Source organism: Protopterus annectens, chromosome 2.part0, assembly GCF_019279795.1.
Source record: "Protopterus annectens isolate FY-2018-M chromosome 2.part0, PAN1.0, whole genome shotgun sequence".
Lineage (NCBI taxonomy): Eukaryota > Metazoa > Chordata > Ceratodontiformes > Protopteridae > Protopterus > Protopterus annectens.
This window is the reverse complement of record NC_056728.1, coordinates 764,581,959-764,609,456: the sequence shown is the minus strand read 5'-3', so window position 1 is coordinate 764,609,456 and position 27,498 is coordinate 764,581,959. Positions and strand designations below refer to the sequence as shown.

At 42.0% G+C, this 27,498-nt stretch overlaps 1 protein-coding gene across 2 annotated transcripts in view; it reads left to right on the top strand.

Annotated features, from left to right (window-relative positions):
• The window catches only part of GLDC (glycine decarboxylase), a 1,044,727-nt gene that overhangs the window by 534,086 nt on the left and 483,143 nt on the right, over positions 1-27,498 (top strand). For both annotated transcript variants that reach the window (XM_044061077.1, XM_044061078.1), the window contains 2 exons: positions 848-1,044; positions 19,387-19,483. In XM_044061077.1, the coding sequence (XP_043917012.1) occupies positions 848-1,044; positions 19,387-19,483 (294 nt within the window). The remainder of the gene's footprint in view (positions 1-847; positions 1,045-19,386; positions 19,484-27,498) is intronic.

The window sequence follows — 27,498 nt, the reverse complement described above, 5'->3', positions numbered from 1 at the left end:
TTTGCACTTGAAAATCCTTTGCATATGTATTAGTTATTTTATCTTTCATTGATGTCTTATATCTTTTATGGTGTACTATGGCATACTCTAATTTTTGTATGTGATTTTTTAAAACTGTATATATATATATATATATATATATATTTTTTTTTTTTTTTTGCTTTTCCATCTATACACACGCGTGCACACACTCTCTCTCTGTGCGTATATATATAAAATATATGAATAGGTAAAATAGTGTATGTGCACATATATATATATATATATATATATATATATATATATATATACACATATGTGGTTTTCATTTACATGGCTAAAGCCTTGATATATCAAGGCTCGAAATGTCAAGCAAGATTAGTCAATCTTCGAACAATTTTGAGCAATCAAAAAAAGCAGTATTTGTAATTCTGGACTTTTTTCTCTTTTGAGATTCATGGTAAGTTTGTGTGTGTATGTGTGTGTGTGTGTGTGTGTGTGTGTGTGTGTGTGTGTGTGTGTGTGTATCTGTTTATATGTGTGTGTGAATGTATAAATTTATACATTTTTTAAATGTTAATTGCAAAGGCCCACTAGGCTTAGCTGTCTTTGTACAGGGGTGATTCTGAACCAGTGTTAGTGAACTGACTTTCAAGAGTCACAGATTACAAGGTAAAGCTGAATGAATTATACTTAATTGCATGTATTTTCTTTTTCCTGTTATGGTGGTGTTTTTCCTTGGTTTTTCCAGTCAGTAGTCTGTTCCCAAATCAACCAAAATGGTTAGCACATAGAACATGTAATTAATATGCACTTAAAATGCATTTTCATTAAATCCAACTAACCTTCTTGTTCTACATACCCACAGACCCTGGCTTGCTGTGCTACTGACCTTTTGGCTCTATGTATTCTGAGGCCTCCTGGTGAGTTTGGTGTAGACATCGTACTGGGCAGTTCTCAGCGGTTTGGTGTACCCCTTTGTTATGGAGGACCTCATGCAGCCTTCTTTGCAGTCAAAGAGAATCTGGTGAGAATGATGCCTGGAAGAATGGTGGGAGTTACAAGGTACAAATCCTCTACTTGGGGCTGTTTTCTTATTACAGAAACAATAAATAAATGCACTGTTAGCTGGAGACTAATTTTTTAAGACGTGTTCAGTAGATCTTGTTAAGTGCTGTTGCAGTCACTGATGGGTTGTAATCAGGGGAGCTCCCTGTCACTACTGGTGTGCTTTTTTTTTTTATTAGTTTTTACTAAGCTTATGGCCAAATGATGCCATCAAGCTGTTCAGCCGTATCACCTACTATTAGTGGCAGACTAGCAGAGACCACCATTAAGTAGACTTTCTCCACTTATCCCTGATGAAAGTTTGTGATCACTCATGAAGTCATGCAGACTGGTATTAAAGGCTGCTAAGGATGTACTATGGTACTGGCCTATTCTAGAACCAGGTGATACACTGTATTGGGCATCTGTTCTACCATCTGGTCTTGTTCATGCGATAGTGTAGGTTTAGGTCTGCAGAGCAAGTTTTTGCTTTACCACTTGTTCTATTTAGGTGAACGTGTTCAAAAGTGATTCGTCATTGGTAGCATGGAAAGTTAAACAGAGATCACCCCTCAGGAGTCTGTATTATACAAATAGTATAGACCGCTTTTAGTTTAGCAGAGTAGTTAAGGGTACTGATGCATGAGATATTCTTGGTGAGGAAGTGTTCAGGTCTCCTTAAGCTGGTTTAGGTTCTTGTTGAGGTACTTGCCAAAGGGTGCATTATATTAAACAGTGGGTCTAATGAGGGATGTGTGTAGTGGGCCTAATGAGGGATGTGTGTAGTGGGTCTATAATTTCATCTGAAGTAATTAACTTCATTTTATCTGCAACCTGTGGGTATTCGGATCCATATCGCATCCGAGCCGGTAACTTTTTTTCTAGCATCTGCTCTGAGCTCCTCCCCTACCCATAATGCACTGCCATCTCCTACCTTCTCTCAGATCACGTTTGCTGTGCCATAGTGAGCATCGTGGTCTCCTTCGCTCTGAGATCAGGGATAGTAAGTCTAAAAATTCTTTGTCTTTAGTGTGCCTGTGTTAGTTGTTTCCCTTCCTCCCCCACTAGTATATTGCTTGTTCATAGGTTAGTTCAAAAAAAAAAGTTTGTGTTATAAAACTCTGTAGAGCAGTTGTTAGGCCTGCCCTTCCCCTACGTGTGTTTGTGTGTGGTGATCTTTGTAGGGAGTGGTGTTTGGTGCAGGACCATGGCTGATCAGACAAAGTCAGTGTTTAAAAAATGCACAGAGTATGGCCATAAGCTCTCACCGGCTGATGGCCTCGCTCTGTGTGTAATTTGTTTGGGAGTGTCCCATTTGTCGACTCAATGTGCAATCTGAACTGGGTTCATCCCTGGAGCCCTCAGGGATCAGAAGGCCAAATTGGTAGCCAAAGGCCTTCTTCCTGCATCTATGCTGGAGTCTGCCACCGCCTCGGTGCCCATTACTCCCACCCAACCTCGCACCCAGACAGGGACTCAAACTCCCGTTTCTTCTGGTGCTGGATCAGGCAAGGAAAAAGCTACAGTGAGTGTAGCAGACAAAGACAAGGACAGAGAAAGGCACAAGGAGGACAGGGACAAGAAAAGGGATAGACCTTGCAAGAGATCCCTGGACAGGGAGCTCTTCCTTAGTCCCTCTACTAAGTCCATGAGGCCAGTTTCTCCATGGCTCTGGTCTCCTTGTTTTTCACCAGAGCCGCTGGAACCTTCGGATCTGAGGCCTTCCTCACCCTCACAGCGCAGACCAGCCAGATCCAAGTCAGTGGCTTCTTCGTGATCGACTCGGAACTTATCAGACTTAGACATGGACAGGATGATGTGGAGATTCATTCAGACCCAAATACAGATGGGAGTCTTGCCAGGCCCATCTCCCTCCATGCCTTTTTTCCACCCCATCTCTCCTTCCCCGATCCGTACGTCGGCTTCGGGGTTCTTGGATCTGATATTTTTTGGAGCTGGTAGCTTGGCGCCAACAGTTCCCACAACCTGGACTCCGGCTGTTACCTTGAGCTACTCTGGTCGGACTAGTTCGGAGCCGAATGACTCTCGGAGTCGTGGACAGGGAGTCAGACCCAAGGGAATGGATTCTTCATCTCCGCCTCTTTTGGATCCGACCCATTTCCTCGGACCTCAGGCTACCCTTGCTTCGGATCCGGAGAGGGCTTCCCCCTTGCTGGGTGCCAAGGAGGTACGCTCTCCTTCGGCCTTCTAAGTGGTGGAGAGGGTTCTCTCCCAGGAATCGAGATCCCAGCCCATCCCCTCGGATTCTACCCAGACCCCTCTGGATTTGGTGATGACTCCCTTCATCCTGTCTCAAGGACAGCCCGTGCCAGGGGAGCCCCAGGTTATTCCCCCTGAGGAACCCCCTGCGACTCATGAGTCCCCTTCAGAGAGTCCCACTGAAGAGGGCCACCGTAAGCGCAAGTGCAAAAGAAGGCACTTGGACTCCCCTGAGTCCCTCACTACAGACACTGACTTAGAGGAAGGAGAAGGTTCCCCCAAGTCACCTCCCAACGATGTCTCCTTTGGAGACATCATAGAGATCCTCCACCAGAGGGGAGGTTGGTCAGTCCCAAAACCTTCTGTGGATGAGTCAGTGTTCCTTAAGGTCTTTGGCACGGGCCCATCTACTTCCTGGGTGTCTCCGCCAGCTGACCCCTTAGTGGACCTTATCACCACCCGGGCATGGAAGGAGCCTGACACCATAGAGCCCATCCCCAAACGCCCCGACAATATTTTATCTCCTTCTACTGACAGACAACCTTGGTCAAAAGGAGCCCCAGTTGACGCTATGTTGGTCGCAGTGGCCACAAAGAAGGAACTAGCACAGGAGAGTTCCTCAGTCCACCCTCCAGACAAAGAGTCCAGGTCAGTGGATAGGTTTGGGAAACACGTTCATTCCTCAGCAACCTTTTCAATTCGTGCGCTGAACTATTTGGCACATGTGGTCCGGCTTCAGCGAGACATTGTATCGGAATTTGCTGAGTCGCTCCCAGAGTCCTTTTTGCTGCAGGACAAACAGCTGTTCTCTGTGAAAATGTTGACTCTGAAGTCAGTATCAAACATGTCTATGCAACTCCTTTCCCATGCCACGGAATGAGCAGCTAGGGCAGCCGGGACAGGCATAGACATGAGGCATCATGCCTGGCTCAGGTTGTGTCAGTTTGCGGACCCTTTCAAAGCGTCCCTGCGACGGTTCTTCCCTTTTCGGGAAGACAGTACATGACACACTTGTCCAGAGGTAAAAAGAAGGGAAGACTTGTCTGCTGTTGGGATCCGCTTCTCTAACCCTCAGTGGTCCTTCTCTAGGAATCAGAGGGCAAAAGAAGATGTAGTTCTGAAAATCTCAGTTTTTCCGGGATTCTCCAGACAACTATTCCCCCAGAGGCAGAGGGGGACAGGATTGACGCCGACCCAGAGGTAAAGGAGGTCCCAGGAATTTTGGGTCTAGGGAACATTTTTCTGATAGACCCTTTTCTGATAGCTGTCCTACTCTGGAGGCAGTCGGAGGGAGATTGTCTTTACACCCAGTGGCATGGGAGTCCATAACAACAGATCCTGTGTGTTACAGATTATATCCAGAGGTTACACTATCCCATTTGTTGCCCCTTCAAATGTTCCATAATCACCTCCCAGATGTTCCTCCCGCTCACAGGGAGGCCACAGCTCTTGAGGTTTCAAAGCTGCTTCTCAAACGAGCCATCGAACAGGTCACCCCCCCCCCCCCCCGACCAGTCCAGATCAGGCGTTTACTCAAGGTTCTTTTTAGTGCCAAAAAATACGGGGGACCTCAGGCCCATTCTAGACCTGTCAACTTTGAACCTGTCTGTCGCCAAACAGAAATTCCGGATGGTCACCCTACAGTCCATTCTACGTTATCTCCGAGAGTGCAACTGGATGTGCTCATTAGACTTCCAGGATGCTTACTACCACATCAGGATCCACAGAAGCTCCAGGAGGTTTCTCCTCTTCCAGCTAGGAGCCAGTCACTTTCAGTTCAGCACACTACCCTTCGGTCTCACCACAGCCCTCCAGGGTGTTCACCAAGGTAATGGCAGTTGTAGCGGCTCACCTGAGGCTTCAGGGTATTCAGGTATTTCCTTACCTGGATGACTGGCTCTTCATGGCGCCAAACAAGGGTCTGCTTTGTCTGGCCCAAGACTACTTTATTCATTTGGCAAATCTATTAGAGATTACAGTCAGTGTTCAAAAATCCCAGTTGCAACCAGTACAAATTTTAGACTTCATCGGGGCACAGCTAGACACTTTGCAGATGAAAGTATTTTTAACTCCAGACAGGATCTTACACCTCAGGTTCCACATAGCTCAAATAGCGAACTTGAAGTCTCCAAAGGCAAGAGATGTTCTCTGGGCACTGGGCTCCATGGCTGCCTCTATATCAATTCTCCCTTGTGCATGCCTTCATATGGGGATTCTTCAATGGCCTTGGCTAGACCTGCCCATGGAATTTACGATCAGGATCAGTCATGTCTGCAGGACGTCCCTTCTTTGGTGGTTAAATTCACTGGAGGTTATAGAAGGATGCCCATTCGTGTCATCTCCAGTTCAAGCCACAGTGACCACGGATGCCTCCCAACTTGGGTGGGAGAGGCACTGTTCGGGAAGGACAGTCCAAGGCATGTGGTCCCAGACAGAGACCAAGTTGCATATAAATGTTCTAGAGATCAGGGCAGTGTTTTTAGCGTTGGAAGCCTTTCACACTGTCCTCCCTCTCGGATTGATTGCAGTTCAGTCAGGCAACATGTCTGTTGTCTGGTATATCAACAAGCAGGGGGAACCAGATCCTACCCCCTGTGTCACGAGGCCATGAGAGTGTGGGAGTGGGCGATTTCCACCAGTCGGTTTTTGGTAGCAACGCACATCCTGGGGTGCTCCAACATTTTAGTGGACAGATTGAGTCGGGGCTATTCTGATGCCATACGAGTGGTCTCTGAAACAGTCAGTAGCAGAGGAGATATTCCTTGCATGGGGTCAGCCTTGCTGCGATCTCTTTGCATCTCCTTCCAATGCGAAGTGCAGCGAGTTCTTCTCTCTGATTCCTTCAACAGGGGATGACCCCAGAGATGCTCTAGTCCATGCTTGGCCCCCCGGGCTTACCCACCATTGCCACTCATTCCGAAGCGTCTTCAGAAAGCTTGCCGACTGCAGTGCAAAGTTATCCTCATTGTCCTGTTCTGGCCTCGCCAGGTTTGGTTCCCATTCCTTTGGTCTCATCTCTTCGCTCCTGCATGGGTTCTGGGTCCCTGCCCGGATCTAATCTTCCATCCCCTGTAAAATCCATACTGGTGGCTTCTCTTAAAGATTCCACTAGGAAACTTTATCGCAGTAAATGGAACTGTTTTTCCATTTGGTCCTCACAGAGAAATCTAGATCCCTTTACAGCCCCTGTTCCAGCGGTGTTGGATTTCTTGTCTGGTATTTTTCAGCAAGGAGGTAGTTCCTCCACAGTGAAAGTACAATTGGCAGCCATTTCTTTTCTTTTGCACCCTCCTGTCAAGGATTCAATGCCCCCTTGGGACCTTACCTTTGTCCTACAGGCATTGGTGGCTCCCCCATTCAAACCTGCAGCATCGGTGGATTTAAAATTTTTATCCTGGAAGACAGCTTTCCTAGTCGCCATTGCATCAGCTAGGAGGGTTTCTGAGCTTTAAGCTCCGTCTGCCATGCCTCCTTATTTGGTCTTCCATAAGGATAGGGTCTCTGTCCGTACTAATCCTTCCTTCTTACCCAAAGTGGCATCTGAAGCAAACATAAACCAGTCCATTAATCTGCCTGTTTTCTTTCCTAATTTCCAAAACAAGGGTGAATACAAACTTCATTTGTTAGATGTTCATAGACAACTTCGCTTCTATCGTCATAGAACAAAATCATTCCGCAACTCTGACCAGTTGTTTGTTTCCTTTTCCAAATCCTTTTTGGGAAAAGCTATTTCTAAGGTTTCTTTGGCTAGATGGATCACTCTTTGCATTTCGCATGTCTACAAAGCAAAAGGTTTATCTCCTCCTGGTATTGTTAAAGCTCACTCTACCATGTCCATGGCGACTTCTGCTGCCTTTTGGTCTAGGCTTTCTTTTCTTTGGACGACATTTGTGCAGCAGCAACCTGGGCCAATTCACATACCTTCATTTCCCATTATAAATTAGACCTGATTTCTAAAGGTAGAGCATCCTTTGGCTCTGCGTTGCTCAGGAATATCCTTCCATAAGGGCCTCCCAGGATTAAAGTAGCTGGGGACTCTGTCCCACAGGTTGCAGATAAAATGAAGTTAACTACTTCAGATAAAGAAGTTACGTACTCACCATAACGTTCCATCTGAGTAGTTATACTTCATTTTTCTGCAACCTTCCCTCCCTCCGTCCCCCAGACCTTGTCATGTCCATATACAGATTTGGTTCTTTGGGCTGAGTTGCTAATGTATTTAGTCGCAGCAAACTCGATCTAAGGGAAGGTAGGAGATGGTAGTGCATTATGGGTAGGGGGAGGAGCTCTGAGCTTGGAGCAGATGCTAGAAAAAAAGTTGCCGGCTCGGATCCGATATGGATCTGAATACCCACAGGTTGCAGATAAATGAAGTATGGTGAGTACATAACTTCTTTTTTGGACTTTGAGGAGATACCACAATGGATAAGCTGTGCAAGGGGTAAGGGCTGCCCAGCAGCAATGTGGTGCTAAAAGGAGAATCATTATTAACATATGTACCAAATTCTTGATGACTGACAATTTTAGCAAGAAAAGGTAATACAAAAACTAAGAAGCTGGTAAGGTACAAGCTATGAAAATGTTTTAGTTCCTTTACAGGTCGGGCATATTTATGACAGGCAGAGATGAAGTTGTGATTGGTACTAGAGTTGAAGGAATTTATGTGGATGCAGAAGAGGGCAGTAGGTAGGTGGGTAAGTTGGTTCTCTCCTCAAACAAGGTGGTTTAGGATTACCTAATATGGAAGTTTACTCTACAGTATCACTCAAGCAGAAGGTTATAAATTAGAGTATAAGGGGATGATAATGAAAAAGGGGAGTTCAGGAGGTAGAGAGAAAGTAGGGTTTCTGATGCAAGTCTGTAATGAGAATACCAACAGCCTTGCAGAGTATTATCAATGGGGAAAGGAGATGTTTCCAATAGGGATGACTGCAGCCTTACAGAGTATTATCAATGGAGAAAGGAGATGTTTCCAATAGGGATGACTGCAGCCTTGCAAAGTATTACCCACTCACTAGGCTGGACAAGGAGAAGGTCACTGTTAGCTGCCTGTCGGGAGCCAGAAACCACCACGTAACACAAGCACTCAGGTCACTCCAGAACAAGTACAAATATGACTCTGTCATTGTTCATGTTGGTGTGAATGACTTGAGACTTATCTCCCTGGACTACATGAAAGGAGACATAGAAGAGCTCTCTGATCATGTAGCCCAGGCGGGTATGACCCTGACCCTGATTAGCATCCTGCCCTCACCAAGAATGATACCACAGTATAAAGAAAAAAATGATCAATTTCAACAATTGTCCAAGCTTCTGGTGTCATTCAAAGGGGATCCAGTGTCTGTCAGCCTGGGACAACATGCTCGACAAGCCACGTTGCTTCACAAGAGACGGTTTGCACACCTGTCACCCCTAGACTTTTGAATACTGGCCAAGGCTCTTGCTGCCCCAATAGTGCCTTTTTTAGGCAAGGATCAAAAGTCAAACCCACCTCCGTAAACATCACAAATAAATAATGAGGGTTATGCTACTCAACACCAGGAGTTTAAATCTCAAAATGCATACGCTCAAAGCACTCCTCAGTATGGAGACTGTAGACTTCTGTGCAGTAACTTAAACCTGGTTCAAGGCTCCACAGACTACCCCAGCACTACCGGGCTACAACTCATACCACACGTTTCAGCCACAGAACATGGACCAAAACACAAAAGGAGGGGGTGTATCCATATTCATCAAGGATACCTACACCTCCAGGTTAGTGGTGCAGCATGATACCTCTGAAATCATCCATGTGCAACTAACATCGGGCAAATCTGCAATGCACATTATGGCTTGCTACAGAGCACCTTCCATGACCCAGGACCACCACTCCACCTTTCTGGAGACACTGGAAAACATGAAGGTCCTACCGAACACCTTGATATTGGGTGATTTCAATTACCCTACCGTTAACTGGGAAAACTACTCCAGTACAAACTCCCAGGTCCAGCGCTGCCTGGAATTTATCAACTCAAATGCCCTGGATCAGCTGGTAAACTCCCCAACCAGAGGTGAAAACATATTGGACCTGGTCATCACCTACATGGGCGACAGGTGTTCCGCACCGGAGGTCAACCCATCACTGGTTAGATCAGACCATAAACTAATTAATCTGGATGTCCACACCACACCACCACCCTAACCAAGGAAACCACAGTGAAAAACTTTTCTATAGCAAACTTCACCTTACTTAAGGCAGAGGTGGTAAATTTCACAGCCCCCATGCTAAAGGATAACAGTGTCCAGGATGCAGGAACCTTTACAAATGCACTCTATGAGCACCTACAAGGATGCATGGATTGTGCCATTCCTAGCAAAACCAACACTCACTCCCCTAAGGGAAGGAAACCAGTCTGGTGGATCCCTGCAATAAACAGGCTATACAATAGGAGGAGGAAACTAGTTCAGAAAAAAAGCAAATCCCAAGAAGGAAAGGCATCCCTGATCAGTATCAGTAAGAAACTAAGGTCCGTCATAGAAATCATCCAAGGCTAACTTCGAAAGAAAAATAGCCAAAGATTCGAAAGATAACCACAAAGCCTTCTTTAGCTATCTCAAGAATCTAAGTGGCAACTCGCAGATATGCTCTGAACGAGTGCAAAATAGCACAAAATATACTGAACCTACTGATATTGCCAACATCCTGGCAGATAGTCGGTGCAAACTTCACCCCCCTCTCACCCCCAAAAGGACCCACAACAATACTGGAAAAGTGTAGTGCCCTGGAAATCACAGGCGCACAGGTGAAAACAGCCCTTTCAAAAGCCAATAGCACAGCGTCAATGGGGCCAGATGGTGTCCCAGGCTGCGTCTTGCATAAACTACAGAATGAACTAACCCCCCACCTAAACGCACTGTTCAACCTCAGCCTCTCCACAGGCTACGTGCCCATAGAATGGCACACAGCAACGGTTATTCCACTCCACAAGGAGGGGCCACAACTGACCCTGGTAACTATCGCCCCATAAGCCTGACTAGCCTGGTCTGCAAGGCTATGGACCTTATCATACAACTCATTAACAAAGACATTGGGAACCTCCAAACACTTGACCCGACCCAGTTTGGCTTTGTTAAGGGCAGATCATGCCTACTAAACCTGGTTGACTTCTTCGAGACAGTCACCAAGGCCATAGATGGGGGAAAGGTGGTTCACACAGCCTACCTTGACCTCGACAAAGATTTTGACACCATTCCCCACTTGGGAATTATAGAAAAACTCACCAGCCTGAACATAAACCCCTACATCACGAGATGGGTTGCCAACTGGCTTACAGACAGAACTCACACGGTAAGAATAGCGGGCTCCAGGTCCGACTCTAAACCAGTCACAAATGAGATGTTTCCAGCTGGGATGACTGCAAGTAAGGATAAAGAAAATGTGCAAGAGGGTGCTGGAGGTTACTATAAGAAATTAGCAAAGGAACTAAGACATTGGGAGCAGATAGTTTGGGAAGGAAAGATAAGAGTGGGATACGTCTAAAGCAGAACTTTGGATTGCAAGTTACAGACTGCCTTCCCTATCAGAGACTGATAACAGAGAACAGACAAAGAAAAGGAGCTCTAAGTGAGAGACCAATTCCAGTAGACTAGTTTAGTGTAGAAGAGAAGTTACCATTAAAAATGGATAATTAGTTGGGTAAGTAAAATATTACATGATAATTAAAAAATAATCAGCCAGTGAAGGTTAGAAAAATTTGGTGAGAACAAAATAGGAAGGCAGTGAAATTTGTAAGACTCTCAAGTTTGTAACAAAGTAAGGAAGGTTTATCATTTTTGCAGGGTATGTTTTGTATACTTACTTTAATCTCCAAATAAGACTTCAGGGAATTCTTCCCCAGCTAGAGAACAAACTTTGAAGGAGTGATAGGGAAAAGAGAGTTAATTAAGAACATGTTTTGGGAATGTCGCAAGTTGACCACTTTTCCCAGAAAGGAGTAGAAACAAAGTCTTAAACAAGCAAACAACTCCAAGAAAGAATTCAGTTATTTCAGTGTTTTTTAAGGAAAAGTTTTCAGTTAAGCGCTTTCATCTCTTTCAAGTTAAAGACTTCATCAGAGCTAAACATTAAAAATGCAGTTATCTTTGTTTAGTGAAATGGTGCATCTCATTTTTGTTAGTAACTTGGAGGTTTTAGTTCTGTCACCTGGCTTCAGGGGGGTCTCCTTTTTCCCCCCATCTTTGCTCTCAGCAGCAAAAGCAAACTCTCTTTTTTAACCTGATCAAAAACTCTTGTTAACAAAGCTGTTGAATTCTGTGATTAATCTGATGATCAGACTTTGGTCGTATTTGTCTTCCTTGAGTACAACAGTTTAAGCTGATGTTCATCATCTCTTTAAGGGTTGCAGTAATACCTGGCACACTGATAGCAAAGTAGGTAACTAATAGGCACATGCTCTCCTTTGAGTACTATGATTGTTGTACCAGCTCCATTGGTACAGTGGCACCTGGCTTCGTAGACCTATTTATGTAGGTAATATGAAAAAGTATATTTGTATCACAGCTCTGATGTTATCTTAGCAGGCTGCTGTAAATTACATAATGTAACAGAATGCAGACTGAGTTTCCTACGTTCTTTTAGAAATGTAATTTACTTATAAAGTATGAGTGAGCCATTCTGCTATGATTGGTGACATTGTCAGGAAGGAGTTTTCCATATATCGCAACATAGCTAATGGTGCATTTTACCCAAGATGAAGACTTCGCCAGTAATGCAATCTTGTATGATTTGTACAGTTGTAGAACTTTGAGAATGTGGTCACAAATAAATCGCCAAGTGACATAAATAAAAAGAATGACTCCATAATTTAAGATCTTTCTAGCATACACATGAATACTTGTTTAATTAGCAAATTATATATATATATATATATATCTATCTATATCTATCTATATCTATATATATATATATATATATATATATATATATATATCTAGATAGGAACACTTTATAATCCCAAAATTCTGAAATATTGAATTTCAGAATCCCGAGATTATAAAGCAGAAAGCTCAAAAGTTCAAAACCCCAGAAGCGTGAATTTCAAAATCCTGAAGTACGGAGATTTTGAAGTAGTGCTTCTGGTGTTGCGCTGTGTGAAGGGATAGCTGGAAGTTCAGGTAAGTATTTATGTTTAAGGGTTTTGGTTAGGGGCTTCAGTGTGTGTTATTGTGTTTGGTTACTGTGATCTGTGTGTGCGAGGGGAATGTAGCTTGTATGGTGGTTTTGTGTGTATGTCTGTGTAGTGTGACCGTGGAGTTAGTAAATTTAAGTAGGGGGGGTGTGGGGGATGCAGCGTAGTGTAGGTTTGAGTGTTTGTGTGTTGGGGGAAGCTGTGTGTGTGTGTGTGTGTGTGTGTGTGTGTGGTGTATGGTTAGTGTAGTGTTTGCAATTTTAAAATTCGTGCTTCTGGGGTTTCGGGATTGTCAAGTTTCGGCTTTTTTGATCTCGAAATTCGGGATTTCAGGATTATAAAGAGAATATATATATATATATATATATATATATATATATATATATATATATATATATATATATATATATATATATATATATACATACATACAGACACACACACACACACACACACACACACACACAAATGTGTGTGTACTCTCTCTCTCACACACAGACACACACAGTCATTATTAGGCCCAGTTTACTTGCTGATAAATTAGTAAACCATTTGAACTCGCAGGATGTGCCAACAGTAATGCAGTAATATGTCCTGTTTTAGTGGAAACACTTTATTAATTTTATATACATTTTATTATTTTATTGTTAATTGAATTGTTTTTATGCATGCATGTTTTACCTTCTTCTATAGTGTTTACGTTTTAAGCCCTTAAACTTGAATGTGAATCTGACAGATTGGCTATTGACAATAACATAGTATTGCATGTCAGTAATTTTAAAGTTCTCTTTGGTCAACAAGTCACTATGCTGCTGAGGAAACCATTGAAATAACTGTTTACAAAAATCCCAGGTGAAGGCATAGCAGGTACATGTGTTTTATGTAAGGGAGGACCTTGCCTGTCCTGCCAAAACAAAAACTTAGCGTGGAAAGTTAGGGAGCACTGCTACTGTTCATAAATTCTGTGTTCTGTTGCCTCTTTCTGCACTGATCTTTGATTTGCAACCAGTGTGCTTACTGCAATCTTGCATTGTCTTCTTGCGAAATATTAAACGGAAAGACATATATTGATATACTGCCCTTTTATCTCAGTTGAGATACCAGCAAACTTGAAAAACCCCACTAGTTCCTAACTGAAAAGATCCCAGGTCTTAAGAACTTTAATAATGGGGAGAGGTTGGAAGTCATGTCCCTGTATTCTCCTGAGGGGTGAGTTGTACCTCACTTTGCCACACCATGAGATCCAGTGACCCTTGATCTCCTATATCTCCATAAGTCAAATGGTGCGGTAAACACTAGAACTAGAAAACTGAGCCTCCATCAGCAGAGGGCTTCATCATCCAGCACCTCTCCCATTTCTGGAATTAACTTCCTGTGCAGGTTAAAGAATGTGATTCTGTATTTTCCTTCAAAGTAAACCTGGACGACTGCATGGGTACTTTCAAATTTACCTGGGAATAACTGGCCTTGCCCTCTTTGAGGAAGGAGGTGAAGCCTAAGGGCAGGTATTGGTAATGTATACATGTCTATTGGACTGAAATAGCTTTTGTAACGCCTGTGAATCACACTGATATGCATTTCCAGTAGAAAGGCAGTGCTAGGTGCTTATAAAAGATGTATTTATGCAGTTTAAAATATGTCTGTATTAACAATAAAAATGGTGATAGATCCAGGGATGGGCTAGCATGAAGGGGGCAGGACAGGTGGGCATGAAAAGTATGGGGGAGAGAGGACGAGATAAGTGACAAGCATGTGGGACACTAGTTTGGCTCTGGGAGTTTTAGGGTGTTAGAACTGTAGGAAAATGAGGAGCATCAAGAGAGACTATGGGGGCTTAAGGTAATAGTGAATTGGTTGTTCATATAAGAAAGAGCATTGTGGGACTGTAGAGGAGAGTACAGTAGGGCCAGTTGACAGTAAAGTGTGGGAAGAAGGCAGAAGAAGGGAGAACATGCAAGAGATGTGACACAGACTAAGATGAAAGAGAAAGTGACAAAGGCAAGCATAAGGTGAAGGCCAATGAGAAAGAATACAGTAAGAAGGTGTAGGTGCAGACAGCAGTGACGAATGCTGAAGGGTGTAGCCATGGGTGGCTGAGCAGGCGCAAACACCATAGGGAGATCTGGGGGAAAGTGAGTAGATGGTCGCCCTTAGCCACACAGGAGGGGCAGTCAGCTGATATAGACTGTGAAGAGTGCTTAAGATAATGGAACCGGGGAGTTACACATTGGTGAAGCAGAGACATGGAACAGGAAGAAAAGGGAAATGAGTCATTGATAGAAGAGAAGAGGGTTTTAATAATGAACTCAGTTGTAAAGTGGATTTAAGAGCCTTGGCAAATGTGATTGTGAAAAAAAATATTAAGGTGAAACCAACCTTGGGGTGCTTGCAGTTTGTGACATATAGGAGGAGTTGACAAAAGTGTCCACCAAGGGGAGGAATGGACTTGGATTGTGGTGTACATAGACTAATGACCTGTCAGAGTTCACAGCCAATGCATTAGCAAGTAGAGACAGTTGCCACAACAGTGCCAGGATTGGGGGGGTGTTGAAGTATCATTCTCAGGAGTGTTACCTGTGCTAGCTGCTTGTGCACTAAGAAGAGAGAGCGTTAGGGGTATAGTGAATGGCTGCAGCTGTAGGTGTTGGAGAAGTGCTTGGTATTTGCAGCAGTGTGGGTAAACATGGTGATCCATCTCTTTGCTAGGGACAAGCTTCATTTTAGTTCAGAAAGGACACTTGGGCTGAAAGCTAGTTTGGAAAGGTGCATAATGATTGTGACTTTAAACTTGGGAGGTGTGAAAAAGAAGTTGGGTACTCGAACAACAGAGACAGTGTAACAAGGGACCCAGAAAGTATCAGAGAAAAACAAGAACAACTCTAAGTGCAGTTAGGTAATATTAAGGTGCAGTAACACAGTCTAGGTAACAATATGGAAAAGGCTGCTGCTGATCAGTAGACATTTTTGGTATCTGAGTAACTTAAATATAGTGTATGTGTGTGTGTGTGTATATATATATATATATATATATATATATATATATATATATATGTGTATATATATATATATATATATATGTGTATATATATATATATATATATATATATACACACACACATAGGTTTTTCAAGACTTAGAGTGATAAAGATGCAGTAGTGATCCACCCCCAGAGAAGGCAGGCATCGGATATAATTGAGGTCAGAGAGAAGAGGAACTCCACCCCATGAAAGAGGCAAAAGAACTGAGCAGAGTCAGAGCATAAAGAATGCTAGTGTGTCAGCACAGTGTAATCAATCCCAGACTAAAAAGTAATGGAGGATGAGACTGGAAGAGAATGTAAAAGACTGAGTTAAGAGAAAAGAGGTGATAGTCATTGGATATCTGAGGCTTGTCAGGAGCACACTGGGAGATTCTGAGCTCAAAAGTAGAGAAGTGTGAGTAATTTGACATGTGAGGCTGTGATGGAGGCTGTCAACTAGTGCCAGACCGTACCAGAAAGTTTAGAATGCAGTTGTAAAGAATGTAAGAGGAGTCGTCATTGTGCAGTTAGATGGTGATTAGGGCACTGCAGGGCCTAGAGTGGGGGGAAGATAAGATGACCAGGACAGGGGCATTAGTGCAAGTTCTTAAAGTTAAGGGAACTGAGAACAAAGTGTGGGAGTAAAGCCATGGAAATGAGCAAAGGACTCCAGTATTCTGGCCTGTGGATGAGGGTTTGAAGAAAACAAAAGACCAGAGTGTCTACACTAAAATGTAGGGCTATCAGTTAGTTAAGACTAAGCAGTAGTAGTAGAGATGAAAGGAAGAAACTGAGTGAAGAACATAGAGAACAGAAAGGCATGCACAAGTCCGCCAAAGAGATGCACAAAAGAAAATTAGGTCAGCAAAGGCATAAGCTGAATGGTATTAGGCCGAATGGGTCAGAAGGGGGAAATAAAGGCTTTAGGTATGTCACAGAAAGAATGAACAGAAGAATGCATGGGGTCAGGGTTCATGCATCAAATAACAATTTCAGTGAACGGCTTAAAGGCAAACTTGAACCAGAGAATGTTAAAATCACTGAACATGTTTATCTTCAAAAAATAATTCATCAAATGGTCATAGTTGGCCAACTTAAAGAACAGTAATAAAAACACCTTCAACAACCAAGGTGGTGGGCTGTGCCCTCCCCAAGTATGTATACCAACTCCGAGATCACACTACACTGGAGAATGGGGCAAGTTTATAAAAGGGTTTCTTTAGCTTACCTTATCTATCAAAGTACTACTTGTTTGTTGGCCAACTATGACCAGTCGATGAATTATCTTTCAAAGATAAGCATTTTGTTGATTTCAGCATTCACTGTTTAACATTTGCTAATAAGTCATTCACTGACATTGTTTTTATATGCCATGAACATAGATCCGAATGCATCAGGCTAGGTTAAACAAAGGCAGGAGGAAGATCACTGAAGACTGGAAAAAAAACTAGCTATTGAAAGAGTTGTTTGCTTTAGTGTTTGTAGAGGAAAACGAAAGGAGGGAAGAGAAAAGTAAGGAGAGCAGTGGGCAGGCACCGGGGCAGAAATGGAGGAAAGTGAGAGGAACTGGCTTCCGTTATGGATGGTAAGGTACAGGGGCTAGGTGGTGACCTCCTAGCTGAGCAGACATCTGGGTAGTATGATGACAGCTCTTCCAACAGAGGATTTAATAGATCCCTAGTTACTACAGAAGTGTTTGAAGACTTAGACAAAAAGTGTGATAACCTTTTAAAAGGAGATAGATGCAGGAAAAATCCACACAACTGCAGGAATGTTAGCGTTGCAGCAGTTGCTGGGAATGCCGTACAGGAAATTCTGAGGCAAAGGCGATTGCTTTCCTGTAAGAAAACAAGGCAACAATCTGCATGGGTTCTTGGCCAGAGCAAGCTGTCATACAAGCATGATAGTTTAACCGTTTGCAGGAGAGGTTGATGGGAGCATTGATGGGCATTGTCTATCTGTTATTTTACCAAGGTCATTGACTCCGTTCCTGCATGGTTACCAGGAATGCTGGTGGTGTTGGGGCAGGATTGCTCTGCTGTTGAGTTGTAGGAGTCGCAGCATTGTGATGAGAGGGACAATATCAAGAACAGGGAAAGTGCTAAGTAGAGCACTGCAGGGTTTGGTCCTGGGTCCAGTTGTCTTCAGTGTTTCTGTGTCATGCATATCTGAGGGAAGAGGTAATGGCAGCCTGTTTGCTCATGAATTAAGGTTATTTTGTGTGCAGAGTTTGAAAATGGGAGAAAGTCTAAGGAAGGATTTGGAATGGTTGATTTCAAATGCACAGAAAGGTTGCAGTTGAAAGTCTGAGACAGGTTTAAAGTACTGCACCTGGGCCATACCTACCAAGGTGTGAATTATATTGAGGAGTGGAACCAATGGATACAGAGTAGGAATAGGATCTAATGGTACTAATTACACCTGAACTGTTTAGGAGTAGCATAAGAGTGCACTGGCAGCTGCCAACAGAACACCTGGCTATATCCTTTTGGGGAGAGACTCCAGAGTTAGAGGTAATGCTGTGCCTCTGCTGGTTTCTCATCCTCTATTTTAGTACTCTGTGCAGTTGTGGAGGATAGAAGGGAAATGTGACCCGAGACCAAGTAGCTTGATCTCTTCTCAGTAAATACAGCAGAGATAGGGCAGCATAGTATTGCTGCTTAAGATCACATCAGGAGGACATGAGGGGATTATCCTGAATAGGAGGGGCTGAGAAGGAGTTGTGAGCCTGTTCAGTAGACTGTATGGACCAACAACTGCCTTGACCATCAGAACTGTTTCTTCACAGAGAGAGTTGCAGATACTTGGAACAGAATACAGGAATGGATGGTAGAGAGGGAATTCAGGGAGATGTTCAATAGTGCAAAGATGACTATCTTTGTAAAGGATCTCAATGCACTGTATATATGGTAAAAACAAAACGTATATAGAAAATGGAAACAAATTAGGTGTACTACATTGTAATGATTAAAGAAATTTCTATAAAATGAAATATCAAAGACAGTGTCACTAAGATGCAAGTGTAGAATATAAATGATAAAATAAACAAAAATAGAAGAAGGGTCCAGACCATGACACTTAAAAACATAAACTCTTTAATGACAAAGTAATGGGTGAGCGCTTTCGCAGCAACAAGCTGCTTCATCAGACAACAAATGCACAAAATCATCTTCTATTTAAATGAAGTTCAACTAATAAGCAGCTCAATTCAGTTAAATGCATGCAAAATCTTAAAGTGCTGCAACAGATTTTTTTTTAAGTGCCGTGGTCTGGAGCCTTATTCTATTTTTTTGCTTATTTTATACTGTGTTTTGCTGATGGACCCGTTTACCTGCACCACTGACTGGTTTTGGATTAGTAGAATAAATGATATTTTGAAAAAGGGGTGAGAAGGGAAGCTAGGGGAGGAAGGGAGGGAGTTAGAATATTGAGTGCACTTAAAAGGCAGGTTAGACAGGGTTTAGTGTCTGCTGTTGTCAAGTAGATGTAATGTGATACCACTGGCTGTGAAATGTAACACAGCATACATTTAAGGCTATTTTTATAGCCTTCTTAAACTGAGGTATGCGGAGTAAAATCTTTGAATTATTTCACCTGGGCAGTACTTGCAAGTGGCCAGTTGGAATCAGTTGACCACGCATGTAAACAAATGTGAAGTAAAATAAAACACTATGGAAATTTCATGGAATATCTGAATAATGGAAGTGTTTCATTATTGCTACTGTCATCATTTGCTTCAGTTTTCTAGTATTTAATACTGATGAGATGAGGTGTACGAAATTTTTTTTATTTTTGTTATTATATAAAATATATTATATAAGCTCTATGTTCATGACTGACAAGTAATAGTATTTAAATGCATAACAAATGCAAGAAAATGGTTGTTTTAGAAAGCTAAGTTAATTTGGCTATACATGTTATGGTTAATCCAAGGTGTACTTTTGAAACTGACAGGGATGCTGCAGGAAAAGAGGTTTACCGTCTTGCACTACAAACTCGAGAGCAACATATAAGGAGGGATAAAGCAACCAGTAATATCTGTACAGCTCAGGTAATGGACACTGATATCATCTAATTTATTTTGTTCACATGGTAATGCCCATCTATAGATTTCCCTTTAAATGAAAAACATTGTTTGTGGGCTAAAGAGGGGGGCTTGGCCCATCAAAACCCTTAGCATGCTTCCTTTGTGATGTTTGGGTTTTTGAATGATCATTTATTTAATTTATATATTCATGTATTGGGTAAATGTGATTATGTTGGAGCTGAAGGACGTGATGAATTGCAACCATGAAGAAAAGAAGACCAACCATGGTGATATTTCTCATTGTTTTCATGTAGTCTACATTTTTAGCAGTTATCATTCAGTCCAACATTACATAAATTACTAAATTCCTTCCATCCCTTAAACCTTACTTCTTCTGAGCATTTTTCTGTATGTATTCCCACAAATTCGATTTATTTCTATATAATTTGCTCCTTCCCTTTTCTAAAAATCCCACTGTGAATTCTTCTATTTCATTTACAGTATTCAGTATTTCAGTTGCATCTGGTATAGATTTTGATTTCCATTTTTCTAGTAATTACTTTTTTGGCAGCTGGTAGTTGTTAAATTCAAGTCCTTAGTGCATCTATGCAATTCAGATCCTGAGTCCCATCTCTGAAATAGTGTGTCTAGGCAATTCAGATCCTGCATCCCAGGTCTGAAAAATCCTTTCTTTAGTTACATCAATTTGCTCACTCAACATTCCTAAGTACTCTGTAGTGTTTCAACATGTTCTCAGTTTCGTCTGTCTTTCCCATTACACCTCCAGCATTTGTGTCTACACAAGGAAACCTTCTCTGAAGTATTCTTGGGTATAAAAATACCTGTGCAGATACTTCCAAGCAAAAATCCTAAGCCTTCTGTACTTTACTTGGCAACTGTGCAGATGTCTTCTCGTTGTTCCTTTGTAAATTGCCTTTCCAGTCTTTTCTAAAGTCATCTGATAGCTCCTGTAGCTGTGTCATATTTTATATGCCCTACTAATGATCCCGTTTTTAACAGCAGCTTCTGTTCTAGACGCAACTAAAATCTCTGTCACTGCTCATCTTTCACTTATTACTCCCTTATTCCTTTCCCTTTGTATTTGCATTTACTCTGATACTAATCCCTGGAAGGGATGATAGTTTATAAACTGCAGTCCAAACTTCTGCTAGGCATCATCCCACTCTTTCCATCTCTGGTTTGCTCCCAATCCCTTGGTTCCTTTGTCAGTTTTATCCTTTAAATTCCAGCCTCATGTCGCCTGTGTTCTGTACCCCTACCTGCAGGTGTTCCTATTGGTAAAATCTGCTTTCTCCAGTACTATGTTGACTTAGTTCTTTGAATACTTTCTGCTGCTTTATGAATATAATATTCTGCATTGCTGTTCTGCTTAAGAGACTGAATCCAAAATCCAATCGTCTCCTTTCACAACCCCCCCGCCCATTTCATCATCACCCCCCCCCCTTTCCACTTTGATTTATAACCTTCTGCATGTGTTTCATATATATGAGCCTTAACTGGGTAGCTGTAAAGTATCTCTTCAAATTAGGCAATCCCAAACCATCTTGCTGTATGGGGAAATTTAACTTCTCCCATCTAACTCTTGCCATCTTTCCACAGGAATTTCATAAACAATTGTTGGCAAAAAGCTTTGCTGTCTCTGCTGGTTCTGTGCAGGGTTGAAGTATTCTTGTGATACAGAATGCCAGTTGAGTCCTGTGACTTGAGAGAAGCAAATATGTAAAATAAAAATTTACTAGAGGAAATACTTGGACAAATTTCTGAGCTGTGAGTAAAGACTATTTTTTTCAGCTGTCTTTCGGTATGAAACAAATTACTGTGGGTGTACATGTAATACTTGCTTTTTGCCTTTGTAAGTTAGACTAATATCTGAATTCTTTACATCTTACTTCATTTAAGCATTTTTTGCTAATTTAGGAGAATCTGCAGTCAAGGGCCATCTTGCTGGAGCACCAAATGGGGACAAGTCCGCTACAGCTTCCAGGTTCTTTACCATAAAAACTGTATACACCCTTGTTGAAATGCCAGGTCTTTGCAGTATAAAAAATGAGACCACAATAAATCATTTCAAAACTTTTCCCACCTTTAATGTAATCTATAACCTGTACAATTCAATTGAAAAACAAACAAATCTCTTGGAGGAAAAAAATAAATTAATAAAAAAACGTACAATAAGCTGGTTGCATAAGTGTGCACACCCTTAAACTAATACTTTGTTGAAGCACCTTTTGATTTAATTACAACATTCAGTCTTCTTGGGTAGGAGTCTATCAGCATGGCACATCTTGACTTGGCAATATTTGCCCACTCTTCCTTGCAAAAGCACTCCAAATATGTCAGGTTGCGAGGGCATGTCTTGTGCACAGCCCTCTTCAGGTCACCCCACAGATTTTCTATTGGATTAAGGTCTGGGCTCTGGCTGGACCATTCCAAAAATTTAATTTTCTTCTGGTGAAACCATTCTTTTGTTGATTTGAGTGTATGCTTACGGTCATTGTTGTGTTGAAAGGTGAAATTCCTCTTCATCTTCAGCTTTCTGTCAGATGCCTGAAAGTTTTGGGCCAAAAGTGACTGGTATTTGGAACTGTTCTTAATTCCCTCCACCTTCACTAAAGCCCCAGCTCCAGCTGAAGAAAAGCAATCCCAAAGCATGATACTGCCACCACCATGCTTCACTGTGGGGATGGTGCTTGTTTGGTGATGTGAAGTGTTGTTTTTGCACCAAACGTACCTTTTGGAATTGTGGCCAAAAAGTTCAACCTTGGTCTCATCAGACCATAACACATTTTCCCACATGCTTTTGGGAGACTTGATGTATTGTTTTGCAAATTTTAGTTGGGCCTGAATGTTTTTTCTGTTTAAGAAAAGGCTTCCATCTTGCATCCCTTCCCCATAGTCCAGACATATGGAGAATACGGGAGATTGTTGTCACATGTAGTACACAACCAGTACATGAAAGAAATTCCTGCAGCTCCTTCAGTATTGCTGTAGGTCTGTTGGCAACCTCCCTGACCAGTTTTGTCTTTTCATCAATTTTGGATTGACATCCAGTTCTTTGCAACATTACTGTTCTCCCATATTTTCTCCACTTTTTGATGACTGTCTTCACTGTGTTCTGTGGAAAAATTTTTGTACCCTTCTCCTGACTAATACCTTTCAACAATGAGATCCCTTTGATGCTTTGTAAGCTCTCTGTGGAGCATGGCTTTTGCTGTAGCAGGCAACTGAGTAAATGTCAGGAAAATCCTACTAGGACAGCCGAACTTTATTTGGGGTTAATCAGAGTCTCTCTAATGTATGGCAGGTGTGTACCCAAGAAGACTGAATGCTGTAATTAAGTCAAAAAATGTGTCCGCAAAATATTACTTTAAGGTGTGCACACACAAAGTATTAGTTTAAGGGTGTGCACACTTATGCAACTAGTGTATTGTACGTTTTTTATTTTTTATATTTTTTCCTCTTGACAGATTTGTTTGTTTTTCAATTGAATTGTACAGGTTCTAGGTCGCATTAAAGGTGGGAAGAGTTTTGAAATTATTTATTGTGGTCTCCTTTTTTTAATATCACAAAAACGTGGCATTTTAACAGGGGTGTGTACACTTTTTATATCCACTGTATATATTCGCACGTGTGTATATGTATATTTATTATATGTATTATACATATATAACCATTACTGTCCAGTTGTTCATGTATAATGTTTACTAGAAGGATGACAAGTTGACCTTTGAATAGAATATGGCTTTGACCACACATTTCCCCATTAATACAGGCAGTAGTTTGGTGATCCACCCCCCACCCCCACCAAGCAATACTGATAGAGGTGTGCTTTTTTACCATTCATTGCTCCACGTTGAATCACATTATCTCCTCAACTTGCATAAGTACCAACATAAAATCTCATGAATGAGTTTCTTGACAGCTAGGTGCTTTCATATTTGAGTTATTGCAGGTTGAGGTAAGGGGTATATTTAAAAGTATGTAGTGAGTATTTGTTGAATGAAAAATGATGAATGGAAAACAGATTAAATAAGGTGAGAGTTAGGATAGTAGTGCGGTATGTGAGTAGAAAGTAACAAACGTTGGAAGAGACTTAATCAAGGGCCAACAAGTGTATTGCTATGATTTTTAATGAATAGATTTTAGCAGAAGTCCAATGATTGTTGTGCTCTAGTCATGTTACATGTTTGGATAGACCTGACCAGGAAAGTACATGAGCAGAGTCAATTCTTATTTAGATGCTTTTTAGTGTTTGACACGTGCTAAATTGTCTGTCAATTTAATATCATAAGGTATGGTTCCAAAGCTTGGAGACATAGTTTGAGTATAGTGAGTCACATGAATTATTTGGTTGCTATAAGCAAGAGGGATTTGTTGCTACTCTTTGGTCAATATTCTAGGAATAGAGTTGGTGTGTATTGAAGAACAGAGCATTTTTCTAGTGTATAAATACGTTTATGAGCAGTGACCAGCTGGGAGTATAAGTGATTTGGGGAGCTTTGGCAACTTTGTTTCTTTTAAAGAAGTGCAATGATTTTGGGGTGGTGTCTGCTGCGAATTTGACTATTTTATTCTAGCACATCTCAGGTTTGGTCTCATCAGTTTTGTTTGTAAGTATTCGTGAGGCATACATGAGATGGGAGAATGTAGGCTGTGGCTGTAGATTGTCTGCTAGAGTCTTTAAGGTAGTCTTTAGCCCTATATAGGAAGCCTAGTTTCATGTACTTTTTTATGACTTCTAGTATGTGCTTGTCAAATTTTAGCTTTTTTTCAATTAGGATGCTCTGTAATTTAGTTTGATAAATTGTTTCTAAGTTGGTTTAATTGCCTGTTCTGCTTTACTCCAGAGATGCTGCTAGTACTTTCCCTGAAGACAGGTATCTCTGGCAATGTATCATGTTTCTTTTGTACGTGATATTCTCAAGGCAGACTTCCTAAGCCTGAAAATAAATTACCATAGTCAAGAGGATGATTATGATTGCTTTTGTTCTGTGAATCGCCCTACTGTGTGACTGCATGCACACAAACTGAATTCCTTTGAACTGTGCATTCATTTTACCATTCCTCACATCACCAAGTGACCCAAAAATGTTAGGAAATGTCCATTCCTCACTGGTCGGCCAAGTGACCCAAAAATCTTAGGAAAATTGACTTCAGTTTGAAAAAATCTATTGCACTTATTTTCTAATTCATGTCAGCATTTTGTCTTTTGGCTACACCCATTGGCCAGAGTATGCTAACAATGTGTATTTAGTTTTTCTTTAAAAAGCTGCTGAACCCTAGAGCTTCAAACCAAAAAAATTGGTTTTCTCTACCTGTCTGTAAGAACTCGCTCATTTCAGAGCCTATAAATTGATTGTTAAATGTATAGTTCATTTGTTGATCCTTTCATCAGTAAAGTCAGAATTGTAGTTGTGTCCATGTGACCATCAAATTACCTGCTAAGAATCACCCGACATTATCTATACTAGCCTAAGGAAAGGTCATATTACTAACTACCAAACCTGTGACCTATTTTAACTTGACTGTTTGATTTGAAGGTGGGAAATCTGTTAGCCCACTTTGCAGATATCCCTGTATTCAAAAGTTTTTCAACTGGGGACTAATGGGTGAGTTATTTGCATGACTCTAGATATATGTCAGTCACTATAACAAGGGCAAGCAGTCAGAGGCCAGACCCATGTGTTAACATCACCACTGTAAGTCCATTGTTCAGTTGACCCCTTGAATCCTTAAGGTAATGAGCTCTTCCGGATGGCAGACCCCCAGGCCTGTTTAACCACCAAGCAGTGATTAGGGCAAATCTGGGCTTCCTGCATTGGAGTTGATGCCTCAAGACCTGAATGTCAAGCATTTTTGCTTGTTTGGTGGTAGCCTGGTTTTTGCATGGTGAATTGATATTCACATGCTCAATTGCTTCATTAGACAGGTCAGTCTGGAGTCTGTTTCATCCCAGGAGTGAGCTTCTCTCTCACTGTGCTGCATTTGGTTAGCATGTGATCCACAGTGGTTCCTAATTCACTGACTCATTGCATTGGTCTGTTATGCACTTATCCTTGCATGAGTTCACACCTGTGATTAGCAGTGGAATGAGAATTTCAAGACATGTATCTCTTAAGACAGGTATAACTAGGTGACCCTCCCCCATCTGCACCCCTATTGATAGTACTTCATTTACAGATGCCCTCAGGTTGTTGAGTAATTGTTTAGAATATCCACTAGTCATAGTGTCTCCCACCCCCAGGAGCAGCTGTCAGAGTTTCTGAAAAAGAAGCTTGAAGTTTTTGCTTCAGCCTTTCTTTTGGAGCTTGTCATTTGTTATGCCACCAGGGCACCCATGAACACTCACCAAGCCCTGAAAAAGGAGCATGCCATTTACTAGCCACCAAATAAGTGGGAAGATTAACCCACTATGCAGCCGGTTACTGATGTTTTATTTATTGATGATTTATGTGATATCTCTGGTTAGGTCCCAGAGGTACAACCCTTTTATGTATTTACCACCACAAACAAAAGGAGTCCTGAGCTTTAGACAGGCATGAAAAAGGTATATTCTTTTACTACATTGGGTCAGGGAGCTCAGATGTTCATCTCACCTGTCTCATTGTAGACGCTTGTTGAGGAAGGCACTGGATAAACTGGAAGACCTTGCTGTGTCTGTTCTCAAGGAAGACCTTCATGACTTTATAGTGACTATATTGATGCTGTGGCTAGGACCACAGACTGAATTTTTGGGTGCTTGATCTAGGTGTTGTGGCAGTGGCGGTCTTCCATTGGGATAGAACTCAAGAAAAATGTCCTGCATGTACACTTTTTCGGCGATATTTTCTTCATCTAGCCTGCCCAGGACCTGGTCAGTAATCTTCTAAAGAGGAAGTGAGCTCTATCCTCTCTTGCGGGAGTCTCAAAGATCCCCCAGCCATTTCTGCCTCTTCTTTTGCTAGATTTGGGTAAATTAAAATAATGGTAGAGGCCTACTTGGTACCTGAAAGGTGCAGTCCAGCTTCATTGTCCTTGCCATTACTGGAACTGGCAAAGTTGTCCAGGTTGACTTCTCCAGTGGGCAAACAGTTGTCCTAGCTGTAGTTTACAGCTACCTCTAGGGTTGCTTCTCCAAGCTCATCGTAACTTAGAGAACTGTCACAAGGAATCACGTGGTCCTAAATGTGGTAAGCTTTGGCTCCATTCTGAGACTCTTGGCAGATTAGTATATATCATTGGCTTTGTTGAGAAAGGCAAGACTCTGCTACTGTAAGGGGTGGTAGGCTGTAGACAATGTCTCAATGCCGGAGAAGGGGTGGTGATTTTGATGCTGGCTGTTTTTCCCTTGTCCCAAATGGAACTAATGAGTTCGATCTCATTCTAAACCCTAGATTGCAATCTATACATCTGTCCACAGATGGTCATCCTGCCAGTGAATTATACTTTTGCACCCAGATGATGTTGATGGATGCTATGGTTGTCTTCTTGGCACATCAGTATTAGAGATCAGTGTCTAGTTTTCTACTGTGTCCAGAGTCTTCTTCAAGGTATTGGATGTGGTATCCAAAGCCTTGCAGGAGGAGAGTCTCTTGGAGCCTTTGTACCTAGACAACTGACTTCCTTGCAGCTTCATTCAGGAACTTTCTAGAGACCCCCCCCCCCCCCATGAGGTGTGCTGTGGATGCAGATTGGAAGAAGTCTTTCCTGGCCCTTTATCAGAAAAAGTCCTTTATCAGAGTGGAGTTGACACGATCTGTTATTGATTTTTTTTATGCCATTTGAGAGCCAAAGAGGCCATAACATGACATCCTGTCTAACTATGCAATTCAGAGCCTGCCATGTTCTTGCATACTTGCTGTTGGTATCATGCCCTCTTTTCCAAGCCATGAAGTGGTGGTGGGATGGGAATCCCATACCGCATCTGTTGATTTATCTTCCTGTCCTGCAGTTGAATTGGTTATGTATTTTAAAAAGCACGTAATTCACTAGCAGTTTGGGGATCCCACCTTGGCTCCCAAACTGTGCAGGAAGCATGG